The sequence below is a fragment of the Populus trichocarpa genome, chromosome 12 (genome assembly GCF_000002775.5).
Source record: "Populus trichocarpa isolate Nisqually-1 chromosome 12, P.trichocarpa_v4.1, whole genome shotgun sequence".
Classification (NCBI taxonomy): Eukaryota; Viridiplantae; Streptophyta; class Magnoliopsida; order Malpighiales; family Salicaceae; genus Populus; species Populus trichocarpa.
Window position 1 is genome coordinate 15,370,102 of NC_037296.2, and position 25,319 is coordinate 15,395,420.

A 25,319-nucleotide genomic window follows, 5' to 3' on the forward strand; every position below is an offset into this window, starting at 1 on the left:
ACATCAACTCTTAGGTGTCTATATATATATATATATATATATATATATATATATAGGAGTAATTAAGTTATGATTAGAGGAGCTGCTAGCTAGCTACATGGCCCATCTTAGATTCGAGCATCCTTTTCTTTGAAAATATTTATCTCCTTTCTGATCAATCTGTTTTAATTACCACTCTGGATGCATAGCCAGAATTGAAGCAGCAATGTCCATGATCTATAGAGCCAATGCTGTGGTCTCGTGGCCACCAAGAAGAAGAAAGTCTACACTTACGATGAACTTGGAGCAATAACCCTAGCAAATCCTTTGGAGAACACCCATCATTAGAATTCTTAGCATCAGTTTCATTTCCTAGTTTTTTGGCCTCGAAGGTGTTTTCAGGGGAGATGAGCCTGCTAAAGGGTACCCCCGGGCCACATAACGGTTTGATTTTAAACAGAGTGACTTGCATTGCGCTTAATTTCTCAAACAACCTTGCTCCCATTTTCATAGCATCTTGGCTATATATGATCTCTTAGGCCGTCGCCGTCATTTCTCTCTCCACGTCGATTTCATGGTTGCCGGAATTTTTCGTGAGGGCAGTCCACTTGTCTAGCATCTTTGTGGCTGGCTCCACCATTAAGCTTGACGTAGCCTATAGGACAAGTAAGAAATATAAAATTTAGAATAAGAAAATATTTGGAGCTTATCAATGGAACATGAAAAGTATCATTTTCAAGGAAGAACTTTGCTGGTCAAAAGTCTATAATGAAAAGTACCCCTTCATGATGACGAATGCTAAGTTACTGTTAGTTTCTTCAACCATCCCCTTGCCTGGTGCATGCAATCGATTTTCCCATTCAACCCTATCGTGTAGACTTGATTGCATAGCATTTGGAAACTTGCATACGTTTTGGTACTCGTAGAAAAAAGATAGTTTTATTTCGAGTCTCGTCCAAATTAAGAAAGAGGCAAACCCATTGTCTGGAAATCCAGCAAGGGTCAAGATTTATACTGTTTGAAATCAATTGTTACGAGCACTCTGATAATCAAATCAATGCAGAATTGTCTTGTGAGATTTAAAAAGAAAAAAGAAACGCAACTTATAAGTTGCGGTACTCCCAGCAGCAGAAGTTCTTCAACTATGCTAGTATTAGAGTCTTTGAAGTGCTCTAGTTTGCCGAGATTTGTTTGAAAACTATGAAAAACACTCTCCAGATTTTTGGTTAGTTTACCTTTAAACTCCTATGTCACATCAAGAAGAAGAAAAAATGACCTTTGGTCTCCTAGAATACTGCCATGCATCAAAGGTTTCGTTGAAATGCAGCGTCGGGGATTGAAGATACAAAGCATTAAAGATTGATTCATTTTTCTCCTCTTTTGTTTTTCTTGGAATTTTTAAAAAAAATAAAAAAAGTGATGAACAAAGGTCTACAGCCTAAATTCGTGCAGGATAAAACAGGGTGCTTACAGAAGCCTAATTATCATTCAATCTTGTGAACATAAAATAAACTTAAAAAAGCGGCAAGCTTGGGGGGAACCGAACGTGCATCCACTCTTTCTCGTGTGTTGTTAAATGATCCCATCCAATCTCATCGAGCAATGAGAGCTTCAGTTCATACAGCTTCTTCTTGGGTGGATCTCCATTATCTTGTATCATTTCATTCAATGCCTGGAGACAATGGATGTTCAGGTTCGAGTAAAATGACCAACTAACTAAATATAATAACCAAACCCTATCATTCTTCTCAACATACATTCTTGACAAGTGACAAATACTATCTTATGGTCAAAATAAACTTGAAGCCCGGCTGAGTTAACAACAAACATGACACAAGGAAGAAGATATTACCTTTAGTGCCGCTCCTAGCCTTCCTCGTCGTCTTTCACGTAGCACTAAGAGGGTGCCATATTTCGAGGACTTTGTATCAACCCATTTTTGCAGCTCTTTGAAATTATCCTCGAACAAATCTTTTGTCCCTTCCGTTTCAGCTGTCTCACCCTGCCATGATGATAGTTGTAAGATACATAAATCACAAATACCACGGAAACAAAGGGCCTGCATTCATATTTTAGTGTCAATGAGAGTTATTTATGCCCGTCATTTTCTTTAGGTGTATCTATGTTTTAAGAATTTGGCAAATCAAACACCTGCAGATATACAGTATCAAATCCTTTTACCAAAAAGAAAAAACAAAAACCAAAGAAAAAGTTCAAGGGGAAAAAGAAAGGTCAGTCATTGCTCAGGTCAAAATTTCAAAAAGGACCACAGGTTGCCAGGGTCCGACTCTCTAACCAGTAATGTTGTTCAACTGTCCTTGAAAACATTTTTTTTCTTTTAAAGGACTAGGGAAGCAAGCATGTTTCAGAAACCATAAAAAATCTTGCTGATCCAAGCCGGATTTTGATACCAGCATCCTAGTCCAGTCAATTGGACACAAGTACTATAGGAAAAACCAGCTATTCCATGTAACTAATTTGATGGAATTAAAAAAAAATAAAAAACACTTCACGGGGCATAAACCTACAACCAAAAAGAGATGATCTTTACTACCTTTAGAGATTCAATCTCCATCAATGCCAGCCCTTTTTGGTACAGTGCCTCGGCCAATTGATCCCTGGTTGTCTCCATTTTCTTTTTCATTTTCTACAATAAAAGAATAACAGGCGCAGCTTCATAACTGCTATTCAAGTAAATGAATGCAAATACATGCTACAATTGATGAGAGAGAGAGAGAGAGATTATAACAGTAGGAGGGAGCAGAGCTTACATCATCGAGTATAACAAATTGAAACCACAAAATTAAAGCAACCATGTGAAACTGGTGTTAATTTTGATAAAACTAATATGCCAATAGCTCATTTATTAACTTCGAAAAAAGTCTACAAGGAATTTTGTCCAAAAGGGAACCACAAAGAAGGTAGAAAATTGGCAACATAGATACACACCTCTGCCTCCTCATCTTCTGGATCACTCTTGTGCAAAAAGAACTTTGCCACCTCATCTTGGTCAATACTATCTATTGCTTCATTTGCTGCATCTATAACCTGCAGAATGCATGCACACGTGAATTGCTATTTTCATAGCATGTTTCTTCATAGAGGATGTGAAAAAAATAGCACTGCAACATATATTATTGTTACTTTTTCATGGAAATTACCTCTTCATGATGACGAATTTTATCTTCCACATTACTCTGAGAAAGCAAGCCTTCCAAAATCTTAGCAAGTAGTGGAGTATAGTTTGGGTACTCAGACTGCCAAAGGACCCATGATTATTAGGTCACAATGTATTGAAATAATTCTATAACCTTTAAATGCAATTGACTGCCAACAGCAAAGGAGGCTGAGTTTCAAATGCCTGAAACCCATATAATCAAGGCACATGTTGAGGCTTGAAAGTTTGCAAGATTGCTCATGGTGCAATTGTCCTCGTTTCAATGCAAAACAAATAGGACAAGTAAAGCAAGACTCTTCAATTTGGGAAACCTCGACCACCTTTATGAAATTTTCCCAAGTTAAATGCGCATTTAAATCCAACATGATACTGCAATTCCAGCATATGGGACAAAATTTAAACATGTATTCTAGAAAATTTACTGGATTCTGAATTACTCCAGAAGATGATTTGACCTAAACAGTTGAGTTTTGGAGAGAGACAAAAAAGAGCTCTTTGATAACGTGAAATGATGCTTCTTCAAAATGTCAAAAAATAGCTTATAAAGGACAATAGTATATTAGTCTTTAAATTTAGTAATATCCAACCTTAAGAGATGCGGATAACTTTTTCCATTCTGAGCGCTCTTCATCAGTGTCTTGTTTTAGGCTTGAAACAACTCTAATCTTTGCATCTCGAACCTGAGGTATACATGTAGTTAAAAGGTCTAAACTCAAAGATGATAATCAAAACCTCAGCGTTCAACAGCGTATGAAGGACAGATAATCAAGAATTAAAAAGGTAACAGAAAAATCAAAGGATTCAAGCAAAATGATCCCAGAGGCATGTGCCTGTTTGATGATGCAAAGCAATTCAATCATTGCCAATTTTACAGCAACCAAATGAGGTGATAAGACCATTTTTTTATTTCTAATGCAAGAATCGATGACAATTATTAAATTACTTGAAAATGCACTTAGAACATCTTGCTTCAAGATGGCACAAGTACCTCCTCCTCTAAACGCTCAGACACAGTTTTCGAGTTAGTTGAAGAACTTTTCCCCTTGTCCTCATCAACCTGTCAAAGCAACATTAGCAAAATGATAAGCCCGGCCTTGGATTTAGTTTACAATGAAAACAATGGTAGGCAACTTCATTAGATCCTCATAAATTGACTTATAAGGGGCCAAAAAACAAGAAAATAAACCTTATTTGGTGGCACAACATAAGTGATTCGGTAAGATGCAGGGTTCTTTTGTGGACTTCTCCCCCCTTCCTCGCCAGCAAATGATAGTTTTCCATATGAGATTGATCCCAGCAGTATAGATCCTTGTGGAGCATTCTGCAGAAATTGAGAAATTCCAATTTATATTGTTCTTTTACCACAGGAGTTGGGAGCAGGGATAATACCTTAGGGAGCTTGTCTTTCACTGGTGGGCCCAAGTAAATGGCTTCTTTCTTCCTACAAAATAACTTTGAAGTTATAAAATGCACAATGAAACAGAAAATAACACAAGGTTAGTGAACCATGGAAATAATCATTCAAGACAAAACATACCCTGGAACTAAAACTGAGGACTTAAAAGCACCATTTCCCATCACAGGACCATCTGGTTCGGAGAAAAAGTTCAATTGAATGACTTCCTGGATTAAAAAGACCAGATCTCAGTCAGTTGATTAGCAACATAATTCGCAGAATCAAGTTCCTGAATAAAAAAGAAAGAAAAAAGAGAGTGCTTGCACAAGGGGAACCGATATTCTATCAAGCAAAAGGAGAGCTGCAGTCAAATCTATTTCTAGTCAAATAGTGCCAATAAAGATGCGACTTAAGCACAAAAATGCTTCAGGAAAAAAACTTTAAAAAAAATCCACAAATTGTATAATGCCCATATGTACATTCAAAAGTGTGGCACCTGTTGAATTCAACTAAAATCTCAAGATACGTTAAAATAAAAGATACATTACCTTGCCATCCAAGTTTCTCTCAATAAACAATACCAACTGCTTCATCTTTTCCAAATATTGCACATTGTCATGCCTGAAACACAATCAGTATCATTACAGAGGTTAAGCTGGGTTTTAAGCATTTACTGCTAAATGAAGTTTGAAATTATCAAATGTTCATAGTAGTGGCTAAGAAAAAAAATGAGGTTTTTCCTACACTGAATTTATAGTCTGGTACAAACAAGTACAGGTTAAAAATTGGTTGTATGAATTTTAATTAAAATTTGGACTGCCTCGGCAATTGGGCCAGACCTTAGATATAGCCGTAAATTGTATTCACCCTTAGGAAGTTTTGCAGCATTAGGATAGGCATCACCCATAGCATATACACGCTGTAATCAAAAAGGGGAAAAATAAAATAAGAAAACAAGAATCAGCTCTGCATATTCAAAGCAACAAGGAAAAAAAAGTATCACCCATTGCTGGTAAATTGAATGATATGAAGCAGTAATAGTGTGTGGAATAGAGTAGCATTTTTCAGTGTAAAGCTAATAATTGTAATACTAAATTTACTACCAGGAAATACTAGTTGTATACTATGAGTTAACTATTCCAGTCCTTAAGCAATGATCAACATATTTTTTAAAATCTCATCTGCTAAGACAATATAAATTGTTCACGTACCTTGTTAGTGTCAGAAATCATATAAAATTGTGATTCAAATTTTGTATCATAAATGCGATTATTAAGCAATGGAACTTGAGGCTTCACTGCAGCTCCATCTTCCAATTTAAACTTGTAACTGCCAAACAACAAAAACACGAGTAGATGATGACAAGAGTTGAAATTCATTGAGTATGTGTAAGTAGAACTGTAACATACGTTAACGTCAGGGCCAGTGTCTGTTTTCCAGAGGGTAGTTTGTCGCGACTCTCTATAAGAGTGCTAAGTTTAGCATCAACGGGTCGATATGGAACTCTTATCTGTAAGATGAACATGAAGAATTGCAGCATTAAATAGCAAACAACCACACCAAAAGAAAAGTTTTATATTTATTTAAACGGAAACAAAATGAACAATTCCAACCCACATCATCTAGAAAACCGAAGCTATATTTCACCTTATTCAGAATAGCAGCAGGGGCGAGTTTCTCAGATGACAATAGAGCTTCAGCATCAATTCTTACAGGGGCTTCACTTCCATCAAGAATGATTTCCTCTTTATTGATGGCAATCCCATGAAACACAATCTAACCATTATAAGATAAACAATATTATTTAGCAAGTGTAGAATAACAAAATATATGCTTAAGTTTTACTTTTCTGATTGTTAACCAAATCAATGGACTCGCAGAACATATCAGCTTTATTTTCTACATCACAAGATGGAATTTTACTGTTTATAAGATTATAAAACAACACAATCAATCAAAAGCTTACACTAAATGGTGGTTCATAATCCATAGACTATTCATAACCATACCCCCCCCCCCCCAAAAAAAAAAAAAGGAAAAATGAAAAAAAAGATAGGCAGTTAATAAAAATGCAGAAAATTTGGAAATGGCTTGTTACCTCAAAGTCTACAATAGTGGTTTCATGACTTCCTATCCCACTTGACCAAAACTGAGCAACAGCTAATTCCATTGTCTGACCACCCACAACAGGAAATGCAAAACTTTTGGCAGTAGGAGAAGAAAATGTTACAACACTCTCCCACTTCAAAGGTCTTTGTAAGGGACAAATCTGCACATTGACATCACATTATAGGAGGTCTAGGCAACATAATATAACATTCTCACTGCATGCATACCTGAACAGTGTCAACAAAAAATCGTCGAGTAGTATCAAACCCTGATGTTCGCATAGTTGCCTCAACCCAAGTAGCACCAAGCGGCACTTCAATGTATCTCCTTTCTATGTGCCCTGTTCAAGCAATATGTTCATGATAGAAAGAAAAATGATTTATGTGCTGCTATAAAAGCTAGCCCAGACATCAAGGCAGTGTAACCTAACTCTTGATGCCCAAAATCATAATTTCATATCACAGGATAGGATAGGACAAAAGTGACCTGGCAGAAAAGACATCCCAGAAAATGAGACAACTGGAGGCTGATTCTTCACTTCCATAGGCTTTGTTATGGTGACTGGGATCCTGAAAATGGGACCACGCCATGGTGCTCTGCAATCAACCCCGTATACTTCGTAGTAATGTAAACCATCACTTAACTTGGTAGGATCAACCACTATGCTGAAAAGAAAGGAAAAGGAAACATACATTAGTAAAATGAGGTACCTCTTAACATCTAAAATAAGATCCTGCTAGTGTAGAAAAAAACCAACAGATGCTTCGAAGCTAAAACTTCCAAGTTAGACTAATAACCGAAAAAGGGTAAGAGACAAAAGAAGCCTGGGAAACCTCCAAGTTAGACTAATAACAGAAAAAAGAGTAAGAGGGGCATAAGAAGCTTGGGAAAACAATATATAGCTCTCTTAGCAAGACGTGCATGAACAAGTATCTGTTTGATGCAGTTGTGAGCATTATCATGATGTCTGCCAAACGATATCCACCATACAAGTTAAAGGGTAGAACCAGTTTATGTCAGATTATAGAGCCTCAAAATGCAACCAGAAGAGTTTAAAATTGAAAGATAAAGGAATGAAATGATTAGGAAGTCAAATAGGCAAAACAAATTGTAAATAATAACCACAATCTGAAAACATTCAAGAATTCTTCAGTAAGGAGAAGATGGAGCAGAGTGATGCTAACTTACTTGAAGCTGCGTCCATTGTTAGTGAGAAGGAGATACTCAGGAGCCCTCACAACAGTCTTTTCAGTAGAGTGTAACTCAATACATTCCTCGAAGCAAACCAATTCTTCCAAATTACTTGCACCTTCATGAAACTTTGGTTGGACTTGCACTGTCCACTGTCAAAAATATTACTTTAGTAGTTATAAAAGTGAAAGACACGATGGAACTGGAAAATCCTGTTGTCAGAAGACACACTCTTTCCTATCAATGTCCTGGATGAGATAGATAAACATGGAGGAATTCTTGTGTGATATAAGTAATCTAACATTATAATATTTCATATTACTCATCATGTGAACAATTATATAGCATTTTAAATCTACAAAATAGCAGTTAAGACAATGCTTTATGACACTGCATTATAAAAACGAAAAGTCATGCAACCCTGCAGCGACCAAAATAGTAAGATGAGAAGACATTGGAAAACATTGGCATCAACAAAAGAAACAAACATCTACAAAAAAACAACAGTGACAAATGACTGCTTATAGTATGCAAATCAGGCTAGATAGTAACCATCAAAGAGAAACTGCCACCACATAGCAATTGAGTAAGCTGATTTCCAATCAACATTTCCCAACAAAATAAGGTTTTCAGGCAGAGAAATTTCAAGAAAATAAGAGCAGAGTTTGGATTGCTAATCAAACTGATCACTAGGTGCAAAGTCATGCTCTTTGTCAGCCAAGGTATGTCCCATGACGCATGAGCAATTCCTTAACAAGAACTACCTGTGCTTTAATGTCTAACGACTGTAGAATAAGAGCCTAGTAAATCCAAAGCAAAGAGATTAACTTTAGTGTCCACACAACATGCCAGCATCATTAGATTTCAAGTAAAATCAAAAGCGATCAAAGAAAACACAGAACCCAAAAACAAAACAAAAACCAACTGACATCCTTTCATGATTGAGAACACAGATAAGACAACTCAGTCACAAGAAAGAACAATGGCTGGGGCAGTAACAACTGATAATAACTACATGATTGGTTTAAGCTGAAAACAACCAGAACATTAACAGATGCCTACAAATACAATTCCAGGAATTCAGCAAGCTCAAACAGAATGATCTCATGTATGTATGCATATTTTTCTCAAGACAAAAACAATCAATATCAAGTATAATAATGCCCCCACCTCTGTAGGTTGCTTGCAAGCACTTGCATCCCTGAGGTAGATTCCTCGTGAAGTAGGAGCTGCAGCCAAAATTCATCATAAATAGAGTTACAGTTTCATTGCACACATAATCCAAAATCAACTAGAATTCAATCCCAACACATGCAGAAGAAACTTGGTCACTAGTGAACAATAGCTGAAACTTCCTTGAAATTTTTAAAAAGCCTCTAAATACTCGTGGAATCAGTTCTAGGCAAGGCAGGATTATCTCCAAATGTCTTGCAAAATCCCCTGATAGCTAACAAATCACCATATCCTCAACCTTTTGAGGAGTATCATGAGTGGCATGACAATTACATTGAAATAACTATACAATAGTTCACAATTATCACTTTTTTGCAAGTTTTCAAAGTCACATGATGATCAGACTGAATAAGTCAGGTGTTTGCATGTTGTGTGGAGTTGGCAGACATCACTGGTACTTACTTGTTTTTCCAGATTGATTGACCTTTATTTCATACCAAACACATGGAATATTCCGGGACTGCCTTATATATTCATGTGCCCTGTCATGCAACAAATAGTTAAGACAGACCACAGCTGACAATTGTAAAGGAAAAAAGGAATAGGAAGAAAACCTTACCTGTCAACTTGCATAAGCCCCTGTCCTGTGGATAGCTTATCAGCTGGCGATTCACCTACAGGAACAGATGTATTCTCAAGGGCCTTCCTTACACTGTATGGACTTACAGGAATACCCTCAGCCTGCACAAATGAAGTTCCCAATAGAAGATTTAATTTAGCACCGACAATGTAGATCCAGCCATGCAACAAGGACAGAAAGAGGGTAAGAAGAAATAGAATGATAAACAAGAACCTTCATTGCACTGATAAGTAAAGCAATTCCACCACAAGCAGATGGAGAGGCCATTGATGTTCCATTCATCAGCATGCGTTTTTGAAGAGTCCAGGTAGGGACAGGAGCAACAGCCCCTCCAGGAGCACTTATACTTACTCCAAGATCTCCATCAGAAGTTGGTCCTCGGCTTGACCTACATCCCATTTCAATGAATTACAAAGTATTCACATGCAAACAAAAACTTAAGGCTAGAGTCAGGCAAAAGTAAATTAATATACCAAGTGTATTCAAGTCCCTCAGCAGGAGGTTCAACAACACAATGAGCACCTGCAGCCATTGCAGGAGAGACATATGCACCAACCCCTATAATGCTTGAACTTGTACCACCAGGAGCACCAACAGTACTTAATGCTGGACCACTGTTGCCAGCACTGCTTACAAATATAAGACGGTGCTTGTTCACCACCTAATTAAAGAAACAGTAACCCGTAGCATATAAGAACATGAAAGAATAAATACAGGAAGAAGATCAACAATTATCAAAGCTGAAATTGCAAGGTTTCAATTTGATACCTCATTAACAAGGTCAACGAAGCGGCCATAATCTGGTAGTAATGTAGGTTCCCCATAACTCATGTTGATGAGATCACATTTATGCTGTGAAAAAAAAGTCCATTTAGTCAAGGCACACAAACATAATAATAATAATCTGCCATTACCCCCCCCCCCCCATTGGGACTCTTTTGGGGCAAGGGAACTTGAGCTGGCAATCTCCTCTTGCAAGGAGAGGTTCAGCTAGCATTTTGGTCATGACAAGAAAAGGAAATAAATTATACTCACCTCCACAGCAGCTATTAGGGCCCGTGTCAAGCCAGTGCCTGTCTCCATTGAACCTAAACGTGTGTCGCCAATTTTGCAAGATATCAACTGTGCCCCAGGTGCAACTCCATTCAATAATGACTCCTGATATAGATGAAAATGACAGACATCAAGTCATTTCTAAAAGAAGGAAAGCGAAAAGGAAAGCAATAGGGACTTAAACAGCAATACCTTTGGGTGGAAGGCTGTAGCAATACCCGCAACATGGGTTCCATGAGGAGAGCAATCCGTTACAATGCTTAAGATGTTCCCATCACTATAAACATTAAGAACAAATGTACAGGCATCTAACTTGCTGAACACACCATACTTCCTTTCAATCCTGAGAGAGCATTTACCATGGAACTAGTTAGGTATCCAGATCATATAAAAGATCTAACAACTCAATTATTTCATTACTCTTTCCAAGGTTAACAATTGCTAAAACTAACAAAGTTTTCAGGATCTGAGCAGCGCTGTTTGTTTAAAATTCCTCAAAAGCTTGAGAATGCAACCAATGACAGGTCAGAAGCCAAGTTTTTTATCAAAACCGAAAGAGGTAAAGCATGTAAGGGTAACATCAAAGTGTCCATTACAATGTGTGTGCACACATTTGCAAATGCAGGAGGAGTAAAGCTTGCATTCTCTAATTCTTTTAAAACACGTAGATGAGAAACTTAAGCGAACTAAAGCATGCTGTGTAAAAGTAAACTCCTAACAGCTTATAGTTCAACAAGGATGCCTTTCCCTCTACACTACAAATGATGAACAAAGTTATGATAAAATCAATTGTAAACATATGAACTATAATTCACATAGCATAATCTTCAAAAGATTTGATCCGGATATACAAAGTCTGGAAAGATGAAAAGCATCTTCTGGCAGATAAATATAATGAAATTCTTACTATACCATACCTATAATTTGTAAGGGGTACAAAGTTAGCTAGCTTTCCACAATCTGAGTCATCCTCAAGACTCTGTGTGTCAAGAGCAGCCCTCCACAACTCTCCGTCATGCCATACAACAGCATCTATAATAGGCCCCTTGTCATCATAAACCTAAAACACAGAAAAGAGATTTGCATTTCAGGAAAACAAAATAAGTTTCGGAAGAGGAATGGATTAAAAGAATCAGGCACTCACATCAGCCTGTTTCCGTAGTAAATCAATTCTGTTTTGAAGGTCTTCACGAACCCTTTTCAAGTCTGCGTCCTCTGGATTGGAGTGTTTCTGGAGATAAGCATTCTTGAGAGAATTATGCAAGAATACAGATAAATGTGCCATGGGAGCATCAACGCCTCAGCAAGAAACAGTCCGCTACATCTCAAGTGCTGATTTTAGTTTCATTTTAATTCATTGGATACAACAAATATGGCCCTCCAGGGAAACTTTTTTCTTTTCTTTTTTTGAAGGGTAAGTTTGTACGTGGAAACCAGAAAAAGTATACTGTTTAATACACGTCTGAAATATGAATGAAATAACATATACAGTTTTTTATGACTAAAACACATGCAACAGATAAATGCAGAAGCAAATGTTCATACAACCTGGTTGAATTCATCCAGATGCTTTACAGCCTTGGCAATTTCTTCTTGGTTTTTCTCATCCCACTTCTTTTTTCTCTCTTTCTGTCAGAAAAAAGGTAGAAAGGATAGATTTTTCTTATCAGTGAGATTAATGAATGCTTGAGATCTTTTTTTTTCGTTGCAAATTATATTGCTTTACCTTCAAACGGGAAGTCAATGTGCCAGTAAGTAGCTCAAATAAAAACTTATAACCCACGTGCCATTCACCAGAAGGATTCTTCCATGAAGAATTGACAACCAAAGAAGCCCCTATTTCAAAAAAAAAAAAAAAAAACAGCACAGGATTGAAAAGGCTACTGCAAATCTTAGCATATACAATGATTAACAGCGTCAAAAGGTTTGACACGCACAAAGAAATAAGTAAATCGTTTGTGATTCTAGCAAATGAATGAACAGCCAAACCATACCTAAAGCTCCTTGTATGCAACCATTTGCATCAGCCTTCACCACTTTTGAAGTATCAATATCTCCACTCCCGGTGCTTCATAAAACACAAAAAAAATCTCAAACATCAATATTACTACCAACGAAATAGCAACATTAAGATTACCGGTCCAGTAAAAAACCACCAATTGTTTCAGATTTTTAAACCCACCAATCAATAACATCAAGTACTTTAGGCTTCCCATCTGATGTCACTTCTAATCCAGAAGCAGCCGGGTCAACTCCAGAATCTAAACCATGAATTCAACCAATCCTTACAAACTACAAAGTCATGATCTTTATATCCCACAGGCACAAAGCCAGAATAAGAAAAAAGGGTTTTTTTCTGTCAATCAATTCTTAATAATAATGACAAAAGGCAATTATTTTTTTATTACTATAAGCAAAAAGAAAAGAAGGGTTTTTACTATATTGAAGTATACCAAAGATAGCAATGATGGTACCACGGCCATCATATTGAGGGTGAGCTTCAATGAAGCGATCAGCACCAATCTCTTTCTTAGGCATCAAAGAAGCCAAAAAAGTTGATTCATTCAGCTTGAAATTCCTCAGAGACCCGTTCTCATCACCACCACCATAACCACCAGATGTTTTAGCAATTGAATCGCAAGGCATCCCTTTGAAAAAAACACCACTTCTACTAATATTACTTTTGCTAGTGTTAAAGTATTGACTCCTCCTCCTGCTTTGAAAGAGCTTTCTGTTGGGTTTGTTTATAAGTAGATAAGATGGAGAGTGTAAAAAGAATGGGGTTTTGTTGGCCCAATTGATGGGTGTATTATATAATGGGCTAATTTGCATAGTTAGATAAAATATAGGGGTTTTTTTTTTTTACTTTTTAGTTAGTGTTTTAAAAGGGTATTTTGGGAATTTTGGGGGCGGCTACAGTAATGGTGGTGGAAGGAGGGGGGGGGACGGCGGGGAGGTGATAGAGTGCCACCTGCTGAGTGGTGAAGTGATAGGATGTTGGTATATGGGTGGACTTTTGTGTTGGGTTAGGATGTGGATTGGGTGGCAGAATGTTTGGATGTGGTTGAAATTACTATGTTTGTCCTTGTATGTAATTGTAATGACTTGTAAGTCACAAAAACTCATCAGGTGGGTCCAAGAGGGGATTTTTATTTTTTTATCTTTTTAATGATTTTAAATTCAATTAAATTAAATTAAATTCAAATTGCTTTCATAATTCCTAATGAAGAAATTAGATACATGTCAAATTATAAAAGCATATGCTGATGGGTACCAATCATCAATTTGGACAGTGTGTTGCAACTGACAAGATGGGTTGGTAGGGCAACATATGGAAAATTACTAAATTTAAAAAAAATTCATTTTGGGTTTTTTTTTCTGGAAAAAAATAGCAAATTAGCATAAGTGAAAATTAATTTTTGAAAAATTATGTAGTTTGATAAAAATTATAGGTAAAAAATATGATTTTATTTAAAATATAACAGTTAAAAAACACGATGTTTTAAATAAATAATTAAAATAAACTAACATAAATTTTATGAATGAGAAAGGAAAAAAAAGAAATGAATGAAATGGCACACCAAAATTTATATCATTGTAATAAATTTAGTTATAATAAAAAAAATCAACAATAATAATGACTAGAGTGGATCATACACGTTTTTGGTGGCAATACCCCACCACTAAGCAAGTGGTTGCTCCATTAATGCCACAAATGGTGGCATGCTTTAAGGCATTATTGGCCCCTCCATGTTGACCATGAAATGCCTATAAAAGAGGCATAATTATTTTGAGAGCAAAGAGAGAGTGAGAGTGAAAAACGTGAGTGTAAGTTGAGAGAGAGAGAGAGCCTGCAAGTGCAGCAAGAAAGCTGGGAGTAGAGTTGAGTGATCCTCCTCCTCCATGTATTTATTGTAACCCTTTTTCTATCTTTAATACAATGACTCTTTCCCGTGGATGTAGGCGATTTACCGAACCACGTAAATTATTGTGTCAGTGTGTTTAGTCTCCAATGAGCAACTATCAGAACACCACCGGTCCGCGTATGGGGGAGCCGGATTCCCCAACATATCTAGCCCTTCTAGGAAACCTGCAACATTTGCACCTTAGCAACAAGAACACCAAGTGATCTTACAATGATAATAAATATATCTTCCGAGGTCGTGAGGAAATTAATTACATACCTGTGCAAGGATGTTATGGCAGGAAGCGTCGCAAGGATACGCACAGTCGATTAACTTGCTTATATTTCTACTAAAATACCAATCACCAACTGCTCCTGCAATAGTCTGTGAAACGTCCTCGAGATTTTACTTACAGTGCCAAAAAGTTTATGTTCTACAAAGTAGAATGAACTAAAGAGAGAGGGAAACATGAGACATTGTATGTCGAAATCGTTGCGGTAACCTTTACATAAAACATTGCCGGTTTTAGGATTTTCGATGATTCGAGTGATCCGGCCACAATTCTTGAGCAGATAAAACATGCCCTGGATTTAAAGCAAGTGCACTAAGATTTTTATAGAATGTAACAGGTGTAATGGAAGCGATGTACCTTATCCTGGATACTCGGGGACCCAAGTGCAAACCATGTTTCTTGTGTCTCACTTTGGCAATGAGCAAAGCATGAATTTATAAACATTCCCCCGCTTGTGGAATCCTTGAGAAATGAACTCAATGCCGCCAGCATATCACCCCTGAAGCCTGGATACAAGATGTTTCCATCACAAAGTAATTACCAATTAGATTATATAATAGGAAAACGCTAAGCTAAAAATCCAGGATGGCAGATGCCAGAGAAGAGACCAGCCTTGCAGTATGTCAAGCTGCTGTGGAGTACATGATGCTATGCTAAGCTTGCAACGCTTCCAGTCTCCATTCATGTCAGCAGAGGGTGGAACCAATGCATGATGGAACTGTTAAATTTTGCAGTTTCAATCATGCTTTGTTGTTATGAACTTACAAAAATAGATGGTGAATCTAAGATTCCTGTTGCTATGTGATTACAGATTAATGAAGGCCGAAGAATAAATTACTTGGTATACATCATAGGCTGTGTTCAGGATGAAGAATGGTGTTGTCATGTAATTCAAGAAATACTGTGGAAACATGCACTGCACAAATACAAGACAAATGCCATAACCATCTCAGCCAGCAACAAGAAGCAGCAGCAAAAACAGACCGAAAAGTTAAACAGGAGGCCTCAATAAAGGAAATACCAGTTTTGGATTGTCAAGGAAACTAGTGCAGTTTTTATCCAGATTCTTTTCAATTCCCTGCAGCGAACAGTTCAAAATATAAACACAGCAAACGCAATGGAACACAGATTTCAGAAAGTTGCACCTGTAGAGAAACAAGGTTTTCAAAGAAGGTCCTCATGGTGTAGTTCAGAGTGATGTCTCTTCTGTGAGAACAAGAACAGGAGATACGAAAACATAAATAATAGATAGAGACAGAAATTATCCAGCACTTTCATATCAGAAAGAGCAAACTTACTCATCCAAAAAAAATCCAGCATCGCTCAAGCATTTCACACTGGTATTCGTCGGTAATGCCCGGTAAAAGTTTTCGCATTGGAGAAAGGATGATAAACCCCCAGCAGAGCAACCTGAAAGCAAAGCCTGGAGAAGAGACGTAATGATTGCTCGAAACTATAACCAAAGGACGACGGAAAAGATCACATTTTCGCTTCTGGGATGATTTGAACCAGGAGACAATTAGTCTATTCAAAACAAAATATTCAAAAAGAGATTTTTACCTTGTCTGCATTCCCCAAACCTTTGGGGAGGAGATCAAGAATCATTGCTTCCCAAATCTTTTGTCCTCTGAAGTAAAGGACTGATGTCTGTTCCACAGTCATGCACACGAAGAAGGATGAGAGTTAATTAAACTCATGAACACTTGAGTCTTTTTCTAGTAAAGCACAGCACATAATAATAAATCACCGCCTCACTCATAGGATGTTTGCTCACAATTCCATCATCAGAAATCTATCCTGCACAACTCTTTGTATTTCACTTTACATCTTGTGAAACAATGCACTCAACAGGTTCACATAAGAATTTCATGTATGACGAACAATTGCCAGTTTTCTGCATTTAATTAGCTAAGCTCTAGTTATTTCAAAGAACAATGTTGATCCTCATCAAAACATGAACACTCGCACAAAGTGGCAATCGATTTCTTTTAATTTATCAAACTGAAACAGCCACATTACACCATGATCCCAGCAGGCCATATTGTTTCTGATGTTTGATTTCACAGAACTTGTGCAGCAAACAAGATTCAGTTGAATGCTGCTTACTACCACCTAAGAAAGATTAACATAATTTATTTCCTGAGATTTTAGCATGTTTAAACTTCAATGGCCTTTGTTATTCTAAATCCAACAAGATATTACAAAGAAGAGAAAATTTTAGGTGAGAGTGGAGAGATACCCCATTGTCAAATTTGGCATCTCCAGAAAACGAACCTCCATCACAATATCTAAGCTTCACACGGTTCCAATTATAAAAATCTGATAAGAAAAAAAACAGCATAAGGGTAACTTTTATTCCTGAATGGTTAATTTGCAAGAATAAACAACACTAAATTAATCTCCTGACGACAAGGAATTGCCTTTGTTCCTGGTAACTTTTATTACAGTCATTCAGGAGATCAACACAGAAGAATTACAATGTCACACACTCAGACTAAATATGGCAGTTCCAAGCCTCATCAGAACACTAAGGACTGGAAACACAATCAAGAAAGAATAGCCATAAGGGTTTTACAAGTCCTTAATTTTTAGAATGGTCTGGTTTTGAATACGAGTCAACTGTGAGCAAATTTGTGGTGTGCCTTCCTTATATATAAACACAAAGTATAAAAAAAAAATTGTAAATCCATATGAGATTGAGGTGTGAGAATTGCCTTTTAATTAATCATTGGGGCAGTGGATTTTATGTTTCTTGAGCAGAAGACAGCACCGAAGTCCATCATGTTATTAAATCTCTCATCAGTGTAGATAGCTCTACTTATTACATACTTGATCAAGACTCCGACCACCAGTGCTTTATTAAATATCATGTTAATATTTAGCATTTAGAGTTTTCTTTTTGGATCATATCATGTTACTAATATTAGGTAGCGTTTACTTTTTATCTCGAGACGAAGAGACCAGTGAACATATTCTCGTTTTTTATTTTTATTTTTATTTTTATTTAAAAAAAACAGAAATTCATTTCAAAATTATTTTGAAATATATTTATTCTTGTGTTTTTTTCTTTGTTTTTCTAATAAATATATTTTTATCCATTTTATATCTATCTATTTTGTCAACGACACTAACCAGACACACAACCTTAATAATAAGATAAAAAGGCATTAAAATAGTATAGGCTTGAAGACATTATAGAAGATTCCCACACGTCCTTTCGAGTTATCATCACCTTTGAAGACAATAAATTAGGCAACATATTTTTATTTTTTATTTTCAAAGACAAGAAAGGGCTCAGTGATAAAGGCAGAAGCTGTCCTTCAATACTATAGGATCACGTGAAAAAAAAGGCAAAGACAGAATGTGGAGGAACATGGGCATGTCATACACATATATGTACTAGATTTCTGTGAACTAAATAATGGGCCATTGGAGTTGGATTACAAGGTGATTAATTACCTGGATTAAGTGAGGCATCGTTGCTTAGGATTCCATTGAAATCCTCCAACTTGTTCATGTAAAGGCTAGATCCATGCTTCGTTTTGGCTCGATCCAAGCATGATTGTATATCATTGCACCACCCACCTCCCTGTCAAGATCACATCATACTTGACTTATTGTTAAGATTCTGGTTAGTGATTTCACGATTTTGGATCCCACTAGCCTAACCAGGTGACTAGAACAGGTTTCAGGACAATTGTTTCGCATCGAGGCTACCTACATATATATTACATGTCCATGTTCTGCAACTGATCACTATAATATAAAACATTTACAGAGTCTCATCTAACATCTTTGCTGTGAATGGTTCCTATATATGTTCAATCGATTCAAGGGAAGATCTTGAACAACAAGTAAGAACATAAAAGGTGAACGTAATTATGACACCAGCTCGTTTTGTCTAGCCACCATATATTACAGCTATATAATAGTAATCAAGCTACCGCCTAACCTCCAAACCAAAACCGACGATTTAATAACAGGGACTGTTGGTTATTACAATCAAAGTCTTTGCTTAGGTTAAAAGTTTTGGAATATAGACAAGTATTGGACCAGTTCTTTTGGGGACCATGTCCGTGGAACGTACTGTTTGGTGCATCTTTTGCAGTTCTTCCAACTTCTTTTGGCATGATTCGTTCGGCAGGGGACATTGGGGTCACATAAGAGACAATCTAGTGAGTTAAATTTTATCGAAGAACATGACATCGGGAATAAATGTAGCAATTGCATAATATTTGTCCTAATTTAGCAGACGAATCCAGGCCATGAATCTACAGGGACTCTAAAATGGGCTGTAATAAATAAAGTGAAGTGCAAGTTGATTGACGAGACACCTTTTTGCGTATTGGTTTCCTAACAAAACTTAACCAAGGTCAACACATCTTCACCCCTAAAGTCACTGTGTATTCAGCACCGAAGAACTGCCGGGCCTGCATTCTCTTTGGAAAGTTTTTGTAAACCAATTTTCTTTGGTATTGACCCCTGTTTTTTTGTTCTTGTAGCTCATACATCAATTCAGACTAGACTAGACATGTCCTTCTAAAAGCATGAGGATATAATTACCTCAAATTGCAAAAGCCAGTTGCTTGCACCAGCTCCGAATCCTCTGTGCAGATGATACGCAGGCAAACTTCCATCCAAGCAAACTAAGAATAAATAATATTCACCAGCAAAAGAAGAAGAAGAAGACAAGGGTTAGTAACAAACTACTGATTAATTATTCCGTCATAAATAAAGAACTACTCATGATAATATATCAATAAGACAATAAGAAGAAATACTGTAAGCTTACAGGCACCAATGCTGGAAGCATCGGAAACCAGAGTCATGTCCACAAGAAGCCGGCCCTCTGAAAGCACGCACCACGATGCTAAATTCAGCAGTATTAATAGCATGGCTACTGCTAATTCCATCTTGAATGGTGGAGGCCAAGAGATCGATCAGGAGCTATGCAAGGGGAAATAGGGTGCTCGATCGATTCTATAGAAATCAAGATGAATCTTGGACGTTAGCAATGCGTTTTATGCATTGAAAGGAAATGAAATGAAATGAAATGATATGAAAGAGGAGGGACATCAGGTAGATATAATGTTGGCTCCAACTCGTGCATTATATATTCATGTCGTGAACCAGACATGGCAACCAATTATGTAAGAGAGGAAATTAAGGAAATTAATGACCAAACTCGGTAAATGAGACCCATCAACAGATTGATGAACTATCCTTATGATCATAGAATCTTGAAGGGGAAGACAAACACCGGTACCATTCTTTATCTGGCGTGTGAATTGGTGATGGATCATGGATTTTGTTTGGTGAACATTACGTTTTTCAAGTCATTTAATCGGTTAGACTACTCAACAAACTTTAGATTTAAGAAGAGAAAGTTGGTGTCTGTGTTGGAATAGGTTTTATATATATATATATATATATATATATATATATATATATATATATATATATAGTAAATGAGCACATATCAAAAACAATATTTTATAAAATAGCGCTGTATGATCAAAGTCACGGGTGAAAACTAAACTTTTCATTTAATATTTTAATTGAATAGGCAATATATAAATTAAAAAGATCACCGTTTTTACTTGTAATTAATTTTAACTAAGCTACAATGTGTTTATTTATTTTTGTGGTTCAGCTATATCCTTAAAAAAATAATATTTACCATAATTTTAAATACTTTCTGCCTGTAAACAAATACCCGTTGGAAAGGTGAAGAGTTCTATGCTGTTGTAATTGGCACTTTAGCAATTTTAAACTAATTTTGATAGCTAAGTGGTAAGAGGATAAATGGGATCATTTTTTGGCGGCCACCGAAGCATAAATTAAGATATAAGAAGATTAATTGTGTTTTAAAATATATTTTATTTGAAATTATATTAAAATATATTTTTTTAATTTTTTAAAATAATTTTTAATATCAGTATATTAAAGCAATCCAAAAACATAAAAAATTAATTTAAAATAAAAACAAAATTTAAATTTTTATAAAATGTTGTTTGAAACGAAATCTTAAACTACTTCTAGGTGTTTATTTGAGAGTGGGGTATGAATTGTTTTTCAAGATATTTTTGTTTATAAATATATTAAAATATATATTTTTTATTTTTTTAAATTAATTTTTAATATTAGCATAAAAAATAATTTGAATCCAAAAACAAAAATGGTTGTATAAATTGTCTTCAACTCCAAGCCTTGGACGTTGGCCCATAACATAACAAACAGAAACGGGTGAACCATTGTCTTGAGCCCAAGCACACACTGTACCAATATACAAAAACAAAAACGATTGGGGCTGTTTTGCAAATAAGCGTAATTTTGTTTCTCTTTTGGTCATTTGGTGTACGGTTTCAGGCAGCTCTGACAGAAAACTGTGACGATAGACTGAGAGGGCGAGACTCTCCAGCCTCTTCAAAAGTTCCAAGGTTAGTCCTTTCTCTTGAAACCTGATTTCCCATCTTGAAATTTCTTCTGGGTTCAGATCTTTTGTTGTAAATTTTATATCTATTTGATTTTGTTTACTTTTATTTCTTTGCTTGTAAGCTCTACATCTAAGTGGTTTTGAGTTAATTGCCAATAGTTTGGTTGCTGATAAAATTTTGTGTTTGGAATGTTTAAATTTTTTGAGATGATGAAAAAGTCTGAATCTTTTTGTTTGTTTCAAAAGGGTTTTTAGAGAAAATGAAAAACTGAAGTTAAATAGGCAGCATAATTGTGCTTAGCTCAGCTCGTTAGAGGTTGTTGTTACCTTGGTTGTTTTGGGAAATAAATTAGGATTTCAGAATATTTGTTGTGTGAAGTTTTGGTTTTGTTTTGTATTGGAAGCTTGACCGGGAGTGAAATGTGCTTGCTTGGTGTTGATTTGGATGGAATTTTTTCATGCCGGTTGACCTTTTTTGTGATAAGAAATTTAAGCCAGGGAAGAGAAATAAAGTGGGAATTGTCGATTTCTTTTAGGTTTTATGCCTGTTCTATTTAAGTTGTGCTCAGTAGCTCTGGCTTGGAACAAAAAATGTGGAATAGGGAACTGCTGTTTCTGCATCTTCGTGTCTAGATTTTACTTTCTGGGAAATAGGAATTTGTTGATACATGCTTTAGAATCTTGAATTGTTCTTATTTCTGTGGTTTTACTTTCTGGGAAATAGGAATTTGTTGATGCATGCTTTAGAATCTTGAATTGTTCTTATTTCTGTGGTCACTTACTTTTGTTTTGACAGGACCGGACTGTTTTACTGGTTCCTTGAATATCTTTTTTCTAAGTGTTCACGGGACCAAGGATGCAACTTTGAATGCAAAATTGGTGGCCAGGCTTTTGGTTTTTTTGTATGTACGAAAGACTGGTTTGAGATAATTGATTTGAAAGACTTTCATTCTTTGTCATGGAGACCTTGTGGAAGCTTTTATATTTGCTGGAGCCTGCACCTGTTACCCTTATAGTGACAGCAGTGGCCGTGACATTTGGGTCTGCTTTTCGAGCTTTAAATTATGGGAAAGAAATGGAGAGGAATCTTGACTTGTCTGAAGCATCCATTACATTGGATAGGTCTCAAGCACTAATGATCCCAATAATGAGTTCTTGCAGTTTGCTTTTGATGTTTTACCTGTTTTCGTCTGTCTCCCAAATCCTTACTGCATTCACAGCCATTGCCTCTGTTTCATCTCTTTTCTTCTGCCTCTCTCCTTTTGTTGCCTATATAAAGTCACATTATGGCTTGGCAGACCCATTTGTGTCCCGTTGCTGTGCAAAGTCATTTACAAGAATCGAAGGGTTATTGTTGCTATCATGCTCTCTTACTGTTGCAGCCTGGCTTGTATCTGGGCATTGGATATTGAACAATCTGTTGGGTATTTCAATTTGCATTGCATTTGTGAGTCATGTACGCCTTCCAAACATCAAAATATGTGCAATGCTCCTTGCATGCTTGTTCGTATATGACATATTCTGGGTGTTCTACTCAGAGAGATTTTTTGGTGCCAATGTCATGGTGTCAGTGGCGACTCAGCAAGCATCGAATCCTGTTCATACAGTGGCTAATAGTTTGAGTCTTCCAGGGTTGCAATTGATTACAAAGAAGCTTGAGTTGCCTGTGAAAATAGTCTTCCCCCGAAATTTGTTCAGTAGTACAGCTCCAGGAGGAAATACTACAGATTTCATGATGCTTGGCCTTGGGGACATGGTATGTTAGGATTTCTTGTTAGTGTTCTTGCATGGCATTTCTCAAGTCAATAAGAAATGCGCCTTTCCCCCACCAAAATGCAGCAAAGTGGTTGCATCAAAGTTTCTGCATACAGTTTTCTTAGATGGACTGTTGGTCATTTTGGGACTTGATTTTCTGTTCTGTTTGAAAACAATGACCACGGCATCTGTATAGTATTAGCCCCAATCCCCCTCCAATGGACTGATCTTTGTTACGCCTTCTTTTGTTAAAGATGGTGACTAAGCCGTCCATTGTCCAATCATGCTAAATATCAGTTCTCTATATTTTCTTGGTGCATCCTGTTCTTGGATTGCTTGGTCCATTGTTGATCTGCAGCTTCTAATCCCGTAATTGGATTTGCATACAATTTTTAGTTCAGTCATCACAGGAAGACTCTTTGTATCGTTAGGTCAGATTGTATCCATAGGAGCCCATAGTTATACATCTTTTTACTATGCATGTAGATGTAAAATGATGAATACACTAGATCTTTAGGACCCATTGGTCAAAAATCTTCACAATCATTACACCTCTGGTTATACCTTGTTTCTTCTACCTTTCCAGTTCACAGGCCTTCCACAAACTGATTGTCAATGTTGTTCTCTTTCTCTCCAAGTTATTTTTTCTTGTATTGACTAAAAGCTAAGCTGTTATGAATAATGATCTTACTGCCCTGCTTGCTTGGAAAATTAAGTTATGAATCCTTTGCAACTTCATTTTGGTAAAGATATTCGTTAAATTTATTTGCACACTCATGCTTGCACACCAAAATCTTACTAGATTTTTTCTAAATGGAGAATATGATTTTGGCATGTTGTACTCTTCCGGAGAAAATATTGAAAGATGTGACATTTTATTTCAATAATGTTGTTCTTGCAGGCTATTCCTGCCATGCTTCTAGCTTTAGTTCTTTGTTTTGACTACCGAAAGAGCAGAGATCCGGTGAATCTCTTGGATTTATATTCTTCCAAGGGACAAAAATATATATGGTATGCTCTTCCTGGGTATGCCATTGGATTGGTAATCGCCTTAGCAGCTGGTGTCCTGACTCACTCACCCCAACCTGCACTTCTCTATCTGGTACATCTATTGGCAATGTATTTATTTGTTGCTTGAATATTGTAGTTGGAATATACCTGCCTATGCTTGAGTGTTGGATTGCACAACAATTTTTGTTTTTTTTTTTTTTGAGCTTTTGACTGTAAGAGGTCGAAAAACATATTTGTATTTCTCTGAGTTTTTCCTTTCATGTTTTTTTGTTGATTTGCTTGATGGTGAATGTAGGTGCCTTCAACCCTCGGACCTGTTATTGTTGTCTCTTGGTTTAGGAGGGAACTGCCCGAGTTGTGGGAAGGAAGCATGTCTAATGTCAATGACAAAGCACGCCAAATAGAAGTTTGAGCCCACCTCTGCGGTTTGCACCATGGAGTTTAGTGGGCAAGCTAAAAGTTGTAAATTCACCAGGAAATTCAATCCATGAAAAACTTAAACAAGAGAATCAACAATTTGATGTTTACTTAATTGTATTTGACTCTTCGCACAACCAATTCAAATGTCAGATATGAAAGAAGGGAAGGAAATTTATCATATTGTTCTCCTTCTACAAGCAATCGAGGAAAAGAAAGATCTTCAAATGGATGTGAAAATAGGAGGGGAAAGGGGTAGGGAGAGAGGCAGAGTGGAGCACATTTTTTTCTTACACCATGTTACTCTCATACGAGAAGAAGTCCCTTGATTTTAAACTTGGATTACAGCAATTGCATGGCTTGTATTAACACTAATTTTAGGATTATTTCAGAGATTTAAAAGATAATCACATCATTAATTGATCAATTACAAGCACCTGCAAGAACATAAAGGATTTTTTTGGGACTTGACGACATCTCCTGTTATTCTTTAATTGATCAGATTTGTATTAGATCTTCGAATATTACCCAGGTTGTTCCCGAACTACTGTCAAGCGTTGCTCTTTTTCCCTTTATCAATCCCCTCCTACAAGACCGTTTCTTGAGCCATGCTGTTGGAGGAAGGATAATTAATTAATGACTAGCCCTGATTTAACATTTAATATGATTTATAAGGACCACAATGACACTTGTTCTTTAAATATTGGTTTGGGCCTGGGACTTAGGGTTTGGGCATGATATAATGTTTGGTTATATATATATACACATTATTTTTCTATAAAAT

General features: G+C 36.5%; 3 protein-coding genes across 3 annotated transcripts; 1 reads left to right on the top strand and 2 right to left on the bottom strand.

Annotated features, from left to right (window-relative positions):
- Positions 1-1,315: 1,315 nt before the first annotated feature.
- On the bottom strand, positions 1,316-13,631 carry LOC7482079 (tripeptidyl-peptidase 2). The gene is made up of 34 exons (XM_006377004.3): positions 13,173-13,631; positions 12,902-12,980; positions 12,714-12,787; positions 12,446-12,555; positions 12,268-12,348; positions 11,864-11,950; positions 11,637-11,779; positions 10,912-11,062; positions 10,702-10,824; positions 10,435-10,518; positions 10,140-10,327; positions 9,880-10,054; positions 9,646-9,767; positions 9,489-9,568; positions 9,024-9,082; positions 7,851-8,005; positions 7,149-7,327; positions 6,890-7,002; positions 6,652-6,822; positions 6,201-6,329; positions 5,963-6,063; positions 5,765-5,882; positions 5,393-5,472; positions 5,102-5,174; positions 4,695-4,780; positions 4,547-4,598; positions 4,344-4,478; positions 4,146-4,214; positions 3,745-3,837; positions 3,141-3,236; positions 2,929-3,027; positions 2,534-2,626; positions 1,832-1,981; positions 1,316-1,651 (listed from the first exon to the last, which is right to left on the bottom strand). The coding sequence occupies exons 1-34, from the start codon at positions 13,549-13,551 to the stop codon at positions 1,493-1,495; spliced, it is 4,086 nt and encodes a 1,361-aa protein (XP_006377066.3). The 5' UTR covers positions 13,552-13,631; the 3' UTR covers positions 1,316-1,492.
- Positions 13,632-14,283: 652 nt separating this feature from the next.
- LOC7484379 (pectin acetylesterase 9) lies at positions 14,284-20,242 on the bottom strand. The gene is made up of 13 exons (XM_024582182.2): positions 19,709-20,242; positions 19,480-19,562; positions 18,376-18,505; positions 17,156-17,235; positions 16,477-16,563; positions 16,215-16,339; positions 16,062-16,122; positions 15,938-15,994; positions 15,755-15,832; positions 15,529-15,634; positions 15,274-15,422; positions 14,904-15,008; positions 14,284-14,809 (listed from the first exon to the last, which is right to left on the bottom strand). The coding sequence occupies exons 1-13, from the start codon at positions 19,827-19,829 to the stop codon at positions 14,801-14,803; spliced, it is 1,191 nt and encodes a 396-aa protein (XP_024437950.2). The 5' UTR covers positions 19,830-20,242; the 3' UTR covers positions 14,284-14,800.
- A 959-nt stretch (positions 20,243-21,201) lies between these two features.
- LOC7484378 (signal peptide peptidase-like 1) lies at positions 21,202-24,716 on the top strand. The gene is made up of 4 exons (XM_002318777.4): positions 21,202-21,356; positions 22,149-23,108; positions 24,009-24,209; positions 24,414-24,716. The coding sequence occupies exons 2-4, from the start codon at positions 22,311-22,313 to the stop codon at positions 24,528-24,530; spliced, it is 1,116 nt and encodes a 371-aa protein (XP_002318813.1). The 5' UTR covers positions 21,202-21,356; positions 22,149-22,310; the 3' UTR covers positions 24,531-24,716.
- The last annotated feature ends 603 nt before the right edge of the window (positions 24,717-25,319 follow it).